General features: G+C 65.4%; 1 protein-coding gene across 1 annotated transcript; it reads left to right on the forward strand.

The window, feature by feature from the left end:
• Nucleotides 1–261: 261 nt before the first annotated feature.
• LOC133209594 (nuclear mitotic apparatus protein 1-like) lies at nucleotides 262–13482 on the forward strand. The gene is given in 17 exon segments (XM_061348292.1): nucleotides 262–400; nucleotides 2224–2364; nucleotides 2518–2637; nucleotides 3169–5712; nucleotides 6135–6176; nucleotides 7006–7074; nucleotides 7159–7269; nucleotides 8124–8342; nucleotides 9164–9321; nucleotides 9394–9637; nucleotides 10082–10265; nucleotides 10268–10357; nucleotides 10454–10590; nucleotides 10678–10881; nucleotides 12297–12392; nucleotides 12473–12628; nucleotides 13413–13482. Coding segments are annotated over 17 exon segments (4665 nt in total). The 5' UTR covers nucleotides 262–286; the 3' UTR covers nucleotides 13449–13482.
• The last annotated feature ends 2027 nt before the right edge of the window (nucleotides 13483–15509 follow it).

The following is a 15509-nucleotide window of genomic DNA, read 5'->3' on the forward strand; positions in this document are numbered from 1 at the left end:
TCCCTGGTGCTGCCGCTTCCTGGTCTTTGCCCTGTCCCTGTTTACCTGGGAAGGGCGCCCAGGCTCCTGGTCCTTGGTTTGCCCTTGGAGTCCTGGAGCTGCCTCTGCCCTTGGTTTGGGGCTGTTGGGCTCTGCCAAAGCGCAGACATCTCCCTGCTCGCCTCTTCCATGTGCTGGGATCCAGTTCAGAGCTGGACCCGTGGGCCCTCGGTGTCCTGGGCCATCCCCAGCAGCATGAGCCCCGCTGGGGTCCTCACCCTCCCTCCCACCCTCCCCTTGCAGCCTCATGGCGCGCTTGCACGAGGCGCTGCGGCAGTGCCAGGACCTGAAGACTGAGAAGGGGCAGATGGACCGCAAGATCAGCCAGCTCTCCGAGGAGAACGGGGACCTCTCCTTCAAGGTACGGCCTGCAGGGTCCTGCAATGGGGCTGGGCTCTGCCATGGGGACCTTCACCCCGGAGATGCTTCAGTTCCAGCCGCTCGCAAGGGGAGCGTGGTGCTGCAGGGTGCATGCAGCAGGGCCTGGGCTCTGCACGGGTGCTGGCCCATTGGAGCCCTGCAGTGCTCGGCCCTTCCTCTGCAATGGGGGATTTCACCATTGGCAGCTGCAGGAGATCAGCAGCTGCAGGGTGCATGCAGCAGGGCCTGGGCTCTGCATGGGTGCTGGCCCATTGGAGCCCTGCAGCGCTCAGCCCTTCCTCTGCAATGGGGGTTTCACCCTTGGCAGCTGCAGGGTGCATGCAGCAGGGCCCGGGGTCTGCACGGGTGCTGGCCCATTGGAGCCCTGCAGTGCTCGGCCCTTCCTCTGCAATGGGGGTTTCACCCTTGGCAGCTGCAGGGTGCATGCAGCAGGGCCTCGGCTCTGCATGGGTGCTGGCCCATTGGAGCCCTGCAGCGCTCGGCCCTTCCTCTGCAATGGGGGTTTCACCCTTGGCAGCTGCAGGGTGCATGCAGCAGGGGCCAGGTTCTGCATGGGTGCTGGCCCATTGGAGCCCTGCAGCGCTCAGCCCTTCCTCTGCAATGGGGGTTTCACCCTTGCAGCTGCAGGGTGCATGCAGCAGGGTGCATGCAGCAGGGACCAGGCTCTGCACGGGTGCTGGCCCATTGGAGCCCTGCAGTGCTCGGCCCTTCCTCTGCAATGGGGGGGTTTCACCCTTGGCAGCTGCAGGGTGCATGCAGCAGGGCCTGGGTTCTGCACGGGTGCTGGCCCATTGGAGCCCTGCAGCGCTCAGCCCTTCCTCTGCAATGGGGGTTTCACCCTTGGCAGCTGCAGGGTGCATGCAGCAGGGCCCGGGCTCTGCATGGGTGCTGGCCCATTGGAGCCCTGCAGCGCTCGGCCCTTCCTCTGCAATGGGGGTTTCACCCTTGGCAGCTGCAGGGTGCATGCAGAGGGACTCGGCTCTGCACGGGTGCTGGCCCATTGGAGCCCTGCAGCGCTCGGCCCTTCCTCTGCAATGGGGGTTTCACCCTTGGCAGCTGCAGGGTGCATGCAGCAGGGCCTGGTTGTGGGTGTGGTTGGTGGGTGTTGGCTCTGCACGGGTGCTGGCCCATTGGAGCCATGCAGCGCTCGGCCCTTCCTCTGCAATGGGGGTTTCACCCTTGGCAGCTGCAGGGTGCATGCAGCAGGGCCTGGGTTCTGATGGGTGCTGGCCCATTAGAGTCCTGCAGCGCTCAGCCCTTCCTCTGCAATGGGGGTTTCACCCTTGGCAGCTGCAGGGTGCATGCAGCAGGGCCTGGGCTCTGCATGGGTGCTGGCCCATTGGAGCCCTGCAGCGCTCAGCCCTTCCTCTGCAATGGGGGTTTCACCCTTGGCAGCTGCAGGGTGCATGCAGCAGGGGCCGGGCTCTGCATGGGTGCTGGCCCATTGGAGCCCTGCAGCGCTCGGCCCTTCCTCTGCAATGGGGGTTTCACCCTTGGCAGCTGCAGGGTGCATGCAGCAGGGCCTGGGTTCTGCATGGGTGCTGGCCCATTGGAGCCCTGCAGCGCTCGGCCCTTCCTCTGCAATGGGGGTTTCACCCTTGGCAGCTGCAGGGTGCATGCTTCTGCATGGGTGCTGGCCCATTGGAGCCCTGCAGCGCTCGGCCCTTCCTCTGCAATGGGGGTTTCACCCTTGGCAGCTGCAGGGTGCATGCAGCAGGGACCAGGCTCTGCAGGGGTGCTGGCCCATTGGAGCCCTGCAGCGCTCGGCCCTTCCTCTGCAATGGGGGGGTTTCACCCTTGCAGCTGCGGGAGATCGGCAGCCACTTGGTGCAGCTGCAGGAGGCCCTGAACGAGCTCTCGGAGGAGCACAACGCGGCGCTGGCCCAGGCGCAGGAGAAGCAGGGGCAGCTGGAGACGGAGCTGCGAGGAGCCCTGCAGGACAAGGTGGGCAGGGCCCGGGGCCTGGTTGGGGCATGGCTGCAGCGCTGCAGGCACAGCCCATGGGAAGCCTCTCCCTGCTCTGGGCAGCCTGGATCCATGCACTGGGGTGATGCAGCGCTGCTGAGCCTCAGCCCCCATCCCTCCTCCTGCCCCCAGAAATGCTGCGAGGAGAAGGTTGAGATCCTGCAAGGGAAGATCTCTCTGCTGGAGGATCAAGTGGCGCAGCTGGGGGAGTGCAGCAGCCAGAAGGGAGAGGTGCTGGGGGACGTCCTGAAGGTACGGCTGCGTCCGGAGCCATCCCTGCCTCCTGCGGTGATCCCATGGGAAGCTGCCTGGAGAAGAGCAGCGGGATGATGAAGGGAGTGGAGCATCTCCCTTATGAGGAGAGACTGAGGGAGCTGGGTCTCTATAGTTTGGAGGAGAGGAGACTGAGGGGTGACCTTATTAGTGTATATAAATATATAAAGGGGGAGTGTCCCGAGGATGGAGCCAGGCTCTTCTCAGTGGCAAACAATGATAGGACAAGGGGCAATGGGTACAAACTGGAACACAAGAGGTGCCACTTAAACTCCTTCTCAGTGAGGTGACAGAACACTGGACCAGGCTGCCCAGGGAGGTTGTGGAGTCTCCTTCTCTGGAGCCATTCAAAACCCGTTCCTGTGTAACCTTATCTGGGTGTTCCTGCTCTGCAGGGGGATTGGACTGGATGAGCTTTTGGGGTCCCTTCCAATCTCTAACATACTGTGATGCTGTGGGTCACCCCTGAACCCGTGTGTGTGCTGATCCCTTCCCCTCTTGTCCCCGCAGCTGGAGGAGCTGCAGCAGGAGGTGTCGGCTCTCAGCAGGGAAGGGGCTGAGCTCCAGGCCACGGTGCTGCGGCTGGAGGAGGAGAAGCAGCAGCAGGAAGCAGCCCTGCAGTCGCAGCGGGGCCTCTTTGAGGAGGAGAAGCAGCAGCTTGGCAGCGCGCTCAGCAGCCTGCAGGGTTCCCTCGCCGAGAGCCAGCGGCGCCGGGAGGAGCTGGAGCGGGAGCTGCGGGAGCGGGAGGCCCAGCACGAGCAGAGCCTGCAGCAGCTGCAGCACCTGCAGGAGGCCAACGCATCCCTGAGCAGCCAACGGCAGGCTCTGGCGCAGGAGCGGGATCGCAACCAGGCCGCTTGGGATGGGGAGAGGGCAGAGCTGAGCCGCAGGATGCGGGAGCTGGAGGGCAGCATCATGGAGCTGAGCCCACTGCAGGCGCAGCTGCAGGAGGTGGAGGCCCGGCTCAAGGAGAGCCAGCAGCGCCTGGCCGAGAGGGAGCGGCTGGCGCGGGAGAACGGGCGCCTGCAGGAGCAGCTCCTGCGCCTGGAGGAATCCCTGCGCAACACCGAGGGCATCCTGGAGGATGAGAAGCGGCGCGCGGCCGAGAGCCTGGAGGGCAGCCTGGCCCGCATCGCCGAGCTGGAGGCGGCGGAGAGGCAGCGCCTGCAGCAGCAGCAGCCCACGGAGCCGGCCCCATGCGAGGCTGAGGAGCGCGGGGCGCTGGAGCAGGAGCTGCGCGCGCGGCAGGAGGAGGTGGCGGCGCTGCAGGCGCAGGCGCAGCGCCAGGGCACCGAGCACCGGGAGCGCGTGGCCGCGCTCGAGGCCGAGCTGGCCGGGAGCCGTGCATGGGCGCAGGAGAAGGAGGGCGAGGAGCAGCGGCTGCGGGCTGAGCTGCACTCCCTGCAGGAGCGGGAGCGGCGGCACCGCGAGGAGCTGGAGGGCGCCAGGGCCGAGGCGCAGCGGCTGCATGGGGAGAGCTCGGGGCTGCGCGCCCGGCTCGAGGAGGCGCTGCAGGAGCTGGGCGGCCGCAACGAGGAGGCCGCGCGCCTGCGGCAGGAGCTGGAGCGGGGCCGGGCCGAGAGCGGGGCCGAGCGCGCCCGCAAGGCCGAGGTGGAGGCGCAGCTGCAGAACAGCCTCAACGAGCAGCGCGTGGAGCGCGCCCGGCACCGCGAGGAGCTGGCGCGGCTGCGGGAGCTGCAGGAGGAGCTGCGCCGGGACAAGGCGGCGAGCGCCCAGGAGCTGCGGGAGCTGCAGGGCACGGTGTGCAGGCTGCGAGGGGAGCTCAGCGCCGCAGGGGACAAGGAGCTGCAGGGCCCCACAGGCACCGATGGGGACAGCGCCGCAAGCACCAAAGGCGTGGAGCAGGAGCCAAACCAAGCCCTTTCCGTGGCGCTGCGGGCGCTGCGGGCGCAGGTGGAGGAGCTGCAGCAGCGGTGCCGGGAGCAGCGGGAGAGCGCGGCTGCGGCGCACGCGGAGCTCGAGGCCTCGCGCAGGGCCGGGGCTCAGCACCGGGAGCAGGCGGCGGAGCTGCAGAAGCTGCTGGAAGCGGCGCGGGCGGCGCAGGCGCTGCAGGACGGGAGTGCGGAGGCGCTGCGCAAGGAGCTGCAGGAGAAGGGCCGGGAGCTGCAGCAGAGCCGCGGCACCGTTGCAGCCCATGAGAAGGAGCTGGCGGCGCTGCGTGCTGCGGCGCAGGACAGGGCCCGGGCTGAGGAGGGCTGGAAGGAGCAGCTCTCGCAGTGCATGCAGGAGCTGGAGCGCAAGAGCGGGCTCCTGGGCAGCCTGGAGCACGAGGTGTCGGCGCTGCGGCGGCAGGCGGGCGACAAGGAAGGGGAGAGCAAGGAGCTGAAGCGCCTGGCGCTGGCCGAGTCGGAGAAGAGCAAGAAGCTGGAGGAGCGGCTGCGGGTGCTGCAGGCCGAGATGGCGACGGCGGCGTCGCGCGCGGCCGAGCGCTGCTCGCTCATGAAGGTGGAGGTGCAGCGGTGCCAGGAGGAGATGGAGAAGCAGCGCGCGGCCCTCGAGGCGCTCCGGAGGGAGCGGCAGAGCCAGGGCGAGCGCGAGGAGGAGCTGCGCCAGGAGCTGCAGGGCTGCCGGGAGGAGCGGCTGCAGCAGGAGCAGCTCGTGGGAGCGCTGCAGCAGGAGCTGGGCGCCGCGCAGGGCCTGGCTGCGGAGCTGCCGCCGCTCAAGCTCCTGTGCCAGCAGCTGCAGGCGGAGCGCGGGGCCTTGGAGAGCCAGCACCGGCAGGAGCTGGAGCAGCGCGGCCAGGCCCTGGGCACGCTGCAGGCAGAGCTGGCGGCGCTGCAGGAGCGTGCGGCCGAGCAGGACCGCACCGTGCAGCGGCTGCAGGCGGAGCTGGGGCAGGCGCAGGAGCGGCACGGCCGGGAGCTGGAGCGGCTGCGGGCTGCCTCTGAGGAGCTGGTGGCCGGGAGCCGCAGGGAGGCGCAGGAGGCGGTGCAGAAGCTGGAGGCTGCGGGCAAGGAGCAGGAGAGCAGCAGAGCGGCGGCGCTGGAGGAGAGGAGGAAGCTGCAGGAGGAGAGGCAGAGGCTGGCGGCGCAGGTAAGGGGCTCCCGCACATCCCTGCATCTCCGCATCCTTGCATCCCTGCATCCCCGCATCCCTGCATCCCCGCATCTCTGCATCCCCGCATCTCTGCATCCCCGCATCTCTGCATCCCCGCATCTCTGCATCCCTGCATCTCTGCATCCCCGCATCCCTCCATCTGTGCATCCCTGCATCTCTGCATCCCCGCATCCCTCCATCCCTGCATCCCCGCATCTCCGCATCCCCACATCCCTCCATCCCAGCATCCCTGCATCTTCGCATCCCTCCATCCCCCCATCCCCCCATCCCTGCATCCCCACATCCCCGCATCCCCGCATCCCCACATCCCCGCATTCCCGCATCCCCACATCCCTGCATCCCGCTCCTCGCTGGGGCTGGGGCACGCTCCCTATGGTCGCCGCACTTTGTGCCTGCAGGTGGAGCAGCTGGAGGCGGTTCGGAAAGAGCAAGCCAAGCAGGTAACGGGGGTGATGGTGCACTGGGCGATGGTTCACTGGGTGCTGGTGCACTGGGTGATGCACTGGGTGCTGGTGCATTGGGTGATGATGCACTGGGTGCTGGTGCACTGGGTGATGGTGCACTGGGTGATGCACTGGGCCCTGGTGCATTGGGTGATGATGCACTGGGCGATGGTGCACTGGGCGATGGTGCACTGGGTGCTGGTGCACTGGGTGATGGTGCACTGGGTGATGCACTGGGCCCTGGTGCATTGGGTGATGATGCACTGGGTGCTGGTGCACTGGGTGCTGGTGCACTGGGTGATGGGCAATGGTGCACTGGGCAATGGTGCACTGTGTGATGGTGCATGGTTTCGGCTGCTTCCCAGCGGCATTCCCTGCCCCTCGTGCTGTGCCTGTGGTGGGGATGCAGCTCCAGGTCTTTGCCTTCATCCCAAACCCTGCTGCCTGCAGCTCGGCTCCTCCCAGTGTGCCCCATAGGGGACCATTGCTCCTGCGATCCCTCCTCAGGCTGATGGGATTTAGGGGGAGCCAGGAGATCCCATTCCTCCCATACATCCCAGTTCCCCCCATCTTTAACCATGGTCCATCACCTTGCCCAGCTGCTGGCAATGGCTAGAGGCAGGAGGAGGCCAGATGTGGCCAGAGGTGCGATGCCGCACAGCAGCACCGGCCTCAGCGGTGCCGTGAGCCTGGCTCTCGGCAGCAGCACTGGGAAAGCCCCATTTCCCATCAATCCCAGCATAAGGGGCCCCACAGAGGCCTCGTGGCTGGGACCCATGGGGGGGGGATCTCCTCCCTGGAGCTGGCTTAACCCCAGGTGTTGCAGGTGGAGGAGCTCAGGAAGAAGCTGACTCAGCACGAGAAGACGGCGCGGAGCCACCAGCAGAGGGTGAAGGTGAATGGGGAGCGAAGGCCTGGGGCTGGGCTCTGCACTGGGGGGCTCGGGGGGTCTCTGAGCCCGTGTCCTCGCTGCACACAGGCGCTGGAGGGGGAGCTGCAGGCGGAGGCCATGCGGCAGCAGGAGAGGGTGGCGGAGCTGCAGGAGCAGCTCGCGCTGAAGGAGCAGGCGGCCGAGCACTACAAAGGCCAAGTATGGTCACATCGTCCATCCCCGTCCCTGTCCATCCCCATCCCCATCCCTGTCCCCATCCCTCCCCATCCCTGTCCCCATCCATCCCTCTCCCTATCCATCCCCCTCCCCATCCATCCCCGTCCCCATCCATCCATCCCCATCCCTGTCCATCTCCGTCCCCATCCTTCCCCATCCATCCCCGTCCCCATCCCTGTCTGTCCCCATCCATTCCCATCCCCATCCTTCCCCATCCCTGTCCATCCCCATCCATCCCCATCCTCATCCTTCCCCATCCCCATCCATCCCTGTCCATCCACATCCATACCCATCCCCATCCTTCCTCATCTGTCCCCGTCTCCATCCATCCCCATTACCATCCGTCCCCATCCTTGTCCATCCTCATCCATCCCCCTCCCCATCCCTGTCCATCCACATCCCCATCCATCCCCCTTCCTATCCCTGTCCATCCACATCCATCCCCATCCCCATCCATCCCCACCCATACAGGTCCCCATCCATCCCCGTCTCCATCCATCCCTGTTCCCATCCCTATCCATACCCATCCCCATCATCCCTGTCTCCATCTATCCTCATCCATCCCTATCCCCAACCCCGTGTCCATCCCCGTCCCCATCCCTGTCCATCCATCCCCATCCCCGTCCATCCCCGTCCATCCCCATCCATCCCAATCCCCACCCATCCCCGTCCATCCCCATCCCCATCCATCCCCATCCCCGTCCATCCCCATCCCCATCCCGGTCCATCCTCATCCCCATCCCCATCCATCCCCATCCCCGTCCATCCCCATCCATCCCCATCCACCCCCATCCCGGTCCCTGGGAATGCCGATGGGTTTCTCTCCTCTCTCTCAGATGGAGAAGGCAAAAACCCACTATGACGCCAAGAAGCAGCAGACCCAGGACCTGGCGGAGAGGCTGAAGGCCATGGAGCAGCTGCAGAAGGAGAACAGGGAGCTGCGGGCCGAGGCACAGCGCTTGGCCAAGGAGCTGCAGCAGAGCGTGCTGCAGGCCAAGGAGTCGGAGCTCAGCTGCAGGAACCTCACCAGCCAGGTCCACAGCCTGGAGGCTCAGGTGGGGGCAGCACAGCACAGAGGGGCTTCTCCCTTCCTTCTCCCCCCTTCCCTCGCCCTCCTTCCTTTTCTCTCCTTCATTCTGCTCCTTCCTTCTTCCTCCTTCGTTCTATTCCCTTCCTTCTCCCTTCTTCCTTCTCCTTCCTTCTCCCTCCTTCATTCTGCCCCCTTCCTTCTCCCTCCTTCCTTCTCCCTCCTTCCTTCTCTCTCCTTCCTTCTCCCTCCTTCCTTCTTCCTCCTTCCCTCTCCATCCTTCCTTTTCCCCCCTTCGTTCTGTCCCCTTCCTTCTCCATCCTTCTCTCTCCTTCCTTCTCCCTCCTTCTTTCTTCCTTCTCCCTTCTTGCTTCTCTCTCCTTCCTTCTCCCCTCTTCCCTCGTCCTCCTTCCTTTTCCCCCCTTCGTTCTGTCCCCATCCTTCTCCCTTCTTCCTTTTCCCCCCTTCCCTCGCCCTCCTTCCTTTTCCCCCCTTTGTTCTGTCCCCATACTTCTCCCTTCTTCGTTCTGTCCCCTTCCTTCTCTCTCCTTCCTTCTCCCTCCTTTGTTCTGCCCCCTTCTTTCTCCATTCTTTCTCCCTCCTTGCTTTTCTCTCCTTCCTTCTTCCTCTTCTTTCTTCCTTCTCCCTCTTTGCTTCTCCCTCTTTCCCCCTCCTTCCTTCCTTCTCCCTCCTCCCTCCTTCGTTCTGCCTCCTTCCTTCTCCCTCCTTCCTTCTCCCTCTTTCCTTCTCTCTCCTTTTTTCTCCCTTCTCCCCTCCCTTCTCCCCCATTGCCATCTCCCCCATTGCCATCTCCCTCAGCCGTTCCCTCCCTCCCTGCTTCCCACCCAGGTGGAATTTGCCAACCAGCAGCTCCGGGAGCTCGGCAGGGTCCAGGTGCCCAAGGAGGCGCTGAAGGGGCAGGAGCTGCTCCAGCAGAACCCCGCCGACATCAGCACCGACAGCCTGGAGCTCAGCCTGCAGGAGGCTGGGTCCCTGCGCACCAACAGGTACCAGCATGGGCATGGGCACCGGAACCAGCCCCGGAGCCGCCGTGCCCTGAGCCCAGCCCTGTCCCGCAGGGAGGCCGCGCGCTCCCGCTCCGAGGACTCGCTGCTGCCCGCGGGTGCTGAGGAGTCCCCGGTGCCGCGGCGGCTCCAGCGCAAGGGGGACTCCCTGGAGAGCCTTTACTTCACCCCCCTGCCCGGCCGCACGCGGGCCCAGCGCAGCTCCAGCGCCGGCTCCTGCGGGGACCTCGCGCTCGGCTCCGGCTGCCAGACCCGCTCCGCGCGGCGCCGCACCACCATCAACATCACCATGAGCAAAGTGAGCGGGGGGGGGCACCGGGGCATGGATGCAGGGAGCGCTGAGCACCCCCAGAGCGTGAGCAGCAGCGCAGGGAGGGGATCCTGCCCCTCTGCTGGGCTATGGGGAGGCCTCAGAGCAGCTCCAGGGCCTAAAGGGGCTGCAGGGAACTGGGAGAGGGGCTTGGGACAAGGGCCTGTAGGGCCAGGCCAAGGGGAATGGCTTGAACCTGCCCGAGGGGAGACTGAGCTGAGCTCTTAGGCAGAAGCTCTTCCCTGTGAGGGTGCTGAGGCGCTGGCACAGGGTGCCCAGAGAAGCTGTGGCTGCCCCATCCCTGGCAGTGCTCAAGGCCAGGTTGGACACAGGGGTTGGAGCAAGCTGCTCCAGTGGAAGGGCTCCCTGCCTGTGGGTTTAGATGGGTTTTGAGCTCCCTTCATCCCACCCATCCCATGCTCTCCCCCATAGAAAGAAGCCAAGCCCGAGGAACCGGATGATGCCGACGTCTCCTTCTGCAGCCTCCCCGGGGCCCAGCCCAGCGCTGCCCCGGCCCGGAGCCGCCTGCGCTCGGGTTCCTCCTTGCGCTCCCTCTCCAGTTTCCCATCGCAGGAGTCCCTGCTCCCCCCGGACACCTCCTCCCCGCAGGACCCCGCGCCCACGCCGCGCTCCTGGGGCTCCCCGGCTACCGCCCGGTGACGCGCAGCTCCCTGCGGCGCATGCAGGGGGGCAGCAGCTCCAGCCTGGGTGCGTGGCTATGGGGGGGGGCAGAGTGGGGGGGGGCTCTGCCTTCATTTGGGGTGCTGGAACCCCCCCTTTGACCCTGCCTTGCTCCGCATCCAGGCCGCAGCAGCCTCTACCTTGGCACGTGCCAGGATGAGCCCGAGCACTTGGAAGACTGGAACCGCATCGCGGAGCTGCAGCAGCGCAACCGCGCCTGCCCCCCCCACCTCAAGACCTGCTACCCCCTGGAGAGCAGGGTACGGCCCTTGGGGGTGCAGCCATGGGGCAGGCATGGGGGGGCCCTGGTAACAGCTCCCTTGTGTTATGTGTGTGTCCCCCCCCAGTCCTCCAACTCGCTGGCCACCATCACGGACGAGGAGATGAAGACGGGGGACCCGCGGGAGACGCTGCGGCGCGCCAGCATGCAGCCCCTGCAGCCCCCCCCGGCCCCATGCAGCAGCCTCAGCGCGGCCTGGCCCGGCATCACCACCCGGCAGCAGCGCAAGAGAGCAGCCACTGAGACCCAGCAGGGCCCCGACACCCCCGAGGTGAGCACAGGGCGGTCAGGGAGCGGGAAACATGGGACACAGAGCAGGGAGCATGGAGCATAGGGCATGGAACATGGGACATAGAGCATAGAGCAGGGAGCATAGAGCACAGAGCACAGCATAGAGCATGGAACATAGAGCATAGAGCATGGACCATAGAGCATGGAGCATAGGGCATGGAACATGGGACATAGAGCATAGAGCAGGGAGCATAGAGCACAGAGCACAGCATAGAGCATGGAACATAGAGCATAGAGCATGGAACATAGAGCATGGAACATAGAGCATGGAGCATGGAACATAGAGCATGGAACATAGAGCATGGAACACAGCATAGAGCATGAAACATAGAACACAGAACACAGAGCATAGAGCATGGAATATAGAGCATGAAGCATAGAGCATGGAATGGAGCACAGAGCATAGAACACAGAGCATAGAGCATAGAGCATGGAACATAGAACACAGAATACAGAGCATAGAACATGGAATATAGAGCATGAAGCATAGAGCATGGAACACAGAGCATAGAGCATAGAGCATGGAACATAGAACACAGAATACAGAGCATAGAACATGGAATATAGAGCATGAAGCATAGAGCATGGAACATAGAACATAGACCATAGAGCATGGAACATAGAGCATAGAGCATGAAACACAGAGCATAGAACATAGAACACAGAGCATAGAGCATGAAACAGAACACAGAGCATGGAACATAGAGCATAAAACATAGATCATAGAGTATGTAACAGAACATAGAGCACAGAGCATGAAACATAGAGAATGGAGTCATAGAACATGGAGCCATAGAACATGAAACATAAGAGCTGTATAGCCATATAGCATAGAGCATAGAATATGAAACAGAATATAGGACATGAAACATGGCAACGTAGACATGAAACATAGAACATGTAACATGGGAGCCATAGAGCCATGTAACATGAGAGCCATAGAACACAGAACCCAGCCAGGTGGGGAGAGCCCTTTGGGATCACCCAGTGCAGCCGCTCCCCAGTGCTGCCAAGGCCACCACTGACCCATGGGCACAGAGCACCCGTGCTGGGTGTGGAGAGGGGCTTGGGCCAAGGGCCTGTAGGGCCAGGCCAAGGGGAATGGCTTGAACCTGCCCGAGGGGAGCCTGAGCTGAGCTCTTAGGCAGAAGCTCTTCCCTGTGAGGGTGCTGAGGCGCTGGCACAGGGTGCCCAGAGAAGCTGTGGCTGCCCCATCCCTGGCAGTGCTCAAGGCCAGGTTGGACACAGGGGCTTGGAGCAAGCTGCTCCAGTGGAAGGGGTCCCTGCCTGTGGGTTTAGATGGGCTCAGGCGCAGGGATCGGGGCTGGAGCATCCCTGGACCAGGGGCTCTGCTCCCTCTCCCGGTGCCATCCCCTTTCCCCCCCGTTCCCGCAGGCCAAGAAGCCCACCACGTGCTTCCCACGGGCACAGACCCCGCAGCGCCGCAGCGCCCAGCTCCACCGCAGCGCCCAGCCAGCGCCCGCCAAGCCGGTGAGAGCAGCACCAGCACCACCAGTAGCACTGGGGGGGGGTGACTGGGGTGACCCCCCTTCACTGTACCCCCTTTGCAGGCCGAGCGGCGCCAGTCCCTGGCCTTCAGCATCCTCAACACCCCCAAGAAGCTGGGGAGCAGCCTCCTGCGCCGCAAAGCCCCCACCAAGGGGTCCCCCCGCACCGGCGCCCGCCGCTCGCCCCGCATCGCCACCACCAAGTCCCCTAAGGGCAAGGTAAGGACCTGACCCCCCCCATCCCTATGCCCCTCATCCCTGCGCCCCCCATCCCTGAGCCCCCATCCCTGCACCCCCCATCCCTGCGCCCCCCATCCCTGCACCCCCCATCCCTGCCCCTCCATCCCTGCGCCCCCATCCCTGCTCCCCCATCCCTGCGCCCCCCATCCCTGCGCCCCCATCCCTGTGCCCCTCATCCCTGCGCCCCCCATCCCTGCACCCCCATCCCTGCGCCCCCATCCCTGCGCCCCCCATCCCTGCGCCCCCCATCCCTGCACCCCCCATCCCTGCCCCCCCACCCCTGCGCCCCCCATCCCTGCGCCCCCCATCCCTGCACCCCCATCCCTGACCCCCCCATTCCTGCACCCCCCATCCCTGCGCCCCCATCCCTGCGCCCCCCATCCCTGCGCCCCCATCACTGCACCCCCATCCCTGTGCCCCCCATCCCTGCGCCCCCATCCCTGTGCCCCCCATCCCTGTGCCCCCCATCCCTGCGCCCCCATCCCTGCGCCCCCATCCCTGCGCCCCCATCCCTGCGCCCCCATCCCTGCGCCCCCCCATCCCTGGCTCCCCATCCCTGCGCCCCCATCCCTGCGCCCCCCATCCCAGCGCCCCCCCATCCCTGCACCCCCATCCCTGCTCCCCCATCCCTGCACCCCCATCCCTGCACCCCCCATCCCTGCGCCCCATCCCTGCGCCCATCCCTGACCCCCCCATCCCTGCCCCGGGGGCCATGGGGGCAGCTCCCCCCCACCCATGCCCCCCCTTGCTCTGTCCCTTCCAGGCCGGCCGCCAGCAGCTCAAGGACACCAAATTCTGAGCTTTGTCCCCATGGCCCCCCCCAACCCGAGGCTCCTGGGGGGGGAATGGGGCAAGAGGGGGGGCCCCTTCCCCTTGTCCCATCCCCCCCTGCAGCTGCACCCCGCTCCTGCCTGCCCCCCACAGGCAGGACCCCCTCAGGCCCCCCCCATCCTCTGGGGCACCCCGGGGGGGGGGGGGATGAAAGGGGCATTTTTAAGGTATTTCTACTTGTAAATAAATTGTATTTTTGTCCTGCAGCGCTGGGGGGGGCCCGGGCGCTGATTTTGGGGTTCAGGGGGTTCAGGGACCCCAAAAGAGGGGGTCTCCATCCTCCTCCTCCTCCTCCCCAGTGCCACCGCTCACCCATGGGCAGCCACAATCCGCTTCCCTCGCTCCTTTATTCTCCAGTTAAACCCCCCCAAGCCTTGGGGTGCTCGCCCCACATCAGCCCCAGAGCCCTTTATGGGGGTGCTGAGCTCCTTCCCTGCCCCACAAGCACCCAGCATCTCCGTGCCCCCTCCATCCTCACAGCCCCCCGTGCCTGGGTGCTGAAGCTGGGGTGTGGATGGGGCAGGGCACCCATTGGGGTGCATGGGGAGCAGCTCCAGGGTGAAGGGGCACAGGAGGGGACTGCATTGGAGCAGTGACCGATGCAGCTGGGGCAGCCCCATGGGCACTGCTGAGCCCCTCCAGTGGCTCCCATTCCCTGCCCCACATCCCTGCTCGTGCAGAGGCAGGGGCAGGCCTGAGGCCACCCCTGCTGGGCACCCATTGGAGCAGGGGAGGAGGAGGAGGATGAAGGCATCACCTGCTGGGAGCCTCCTTGTGCAGAGCCTGGGAATGGGATGGGATGGGATGGAGCCGCGTTAATCCCACCCTGAACCCCATGGAGCCGCCTCTGGACCCCCACCATGGGATGTAACTGATGGATCCCAGTGCTGGAGCATCCCCATGGAGCAGCATCCTGCTGGAGCCCCACACATGGACCACAGTGGATTGGGGCCAGCCAGGGATGCACCAGCAGGAGGGTGAGGAGCCCGGAACCACGCCAGTGCACCCCTATGGGCATGGGGAGCATCGGGGACCCCCCATGGCCTTGTCCCATGGGATCGCTCTGGCTGTGGGTACAGCCCTGAGCGGGCCAGGATCCCTTTGGGGATGGGATGTGGATGGAGCCCACTGGGAGCTGCATCCCGGTCCCCGGTCCCGGACCTCAGCAGCAGCATCCGTGCGGCTCCAGCTGGGCCGGGAGCCTCTTCAGCCCCAGCTCCTCCTCATCCTCATCCTCGCTGCGGCTCCGGGGCAGGAGGAGAGCAGGGCCCGGGGGGCAGCACCTTGGGGTGCGCAGGGACCGGATGGGATGGACCCGAACCGGGATCAGAGCCGGGAGATCCCAGGGTCCTTTCGGACCCAAACCGCTCCATGGGTGCGCTCAGGGGGTGGTGCTGGACGGGGAGCCCGCGGCAGGGCTGGGGCTGCAGGCGCTGCCCAGGGGCCCGGAGCCCTCCTGCGGGACAAGGCAGTGATGCAGGGCGGGAGCCCATCACCGCGGCGCCGGGGCGGGGCTGCGGCACCCAGCGGGTGCGTGCGGGTGAAGGAGAGCCCGAACCGGCCCTGGTGGCCCAAGGGATGGGGGAGAGTGAGGGAGAACCGGTCCCTGCTCTGCCCATGCGCCGGCTGCAGGAACTCAGCGGCAGGGATGGGGTGGGGGAATGGGATGGGACGGGACAGGACGGGATGGGGGAATGGGATGGGGGAATGGGAGGGGATGGGGGAATGGGAGAGGATGGGATGGGACAGGATGGGGGAATGGGATGGGGGAATGGGATGGGATGTGGGGATGGGACAGGATGGGGGAATGGGATGTAGGGATGGGACGGGGGAATGGGAGGGGATGGGGGAATGGGAGGGGATGGGGGAATGGGACAGGATGGGATGGGACAGAGGAATGAGAGAGGATGGGATTGGATGTGGGAATGAGATGGGATGGGGCAATGGGAGAGGATGGGATGGGGCGATGGCATTGGGGAATGGAATGGGGGAATGGGATGGGATGGGCGAATGGGATGAGATGGGGGAA

The sequence above is a fragment of the Neopsephotus bourkii genome, unplaced genomic scaffold (assembly GCF_033783945.1).
Source record: "Neopsephotus bourkii isolate Nb327-2 ecotype Australia unplaced genomic scaffold, CSIRO-AGI_Nbou_v1 NB_353, whole genome shotgun sequence".
Classification (NCBI taxonomy): Eukaryota; Metazoa; Chordata; class Aves; order Psittaciformes; family Psittacidae; genus Neopsephotus; species Neopsephotus bourkii.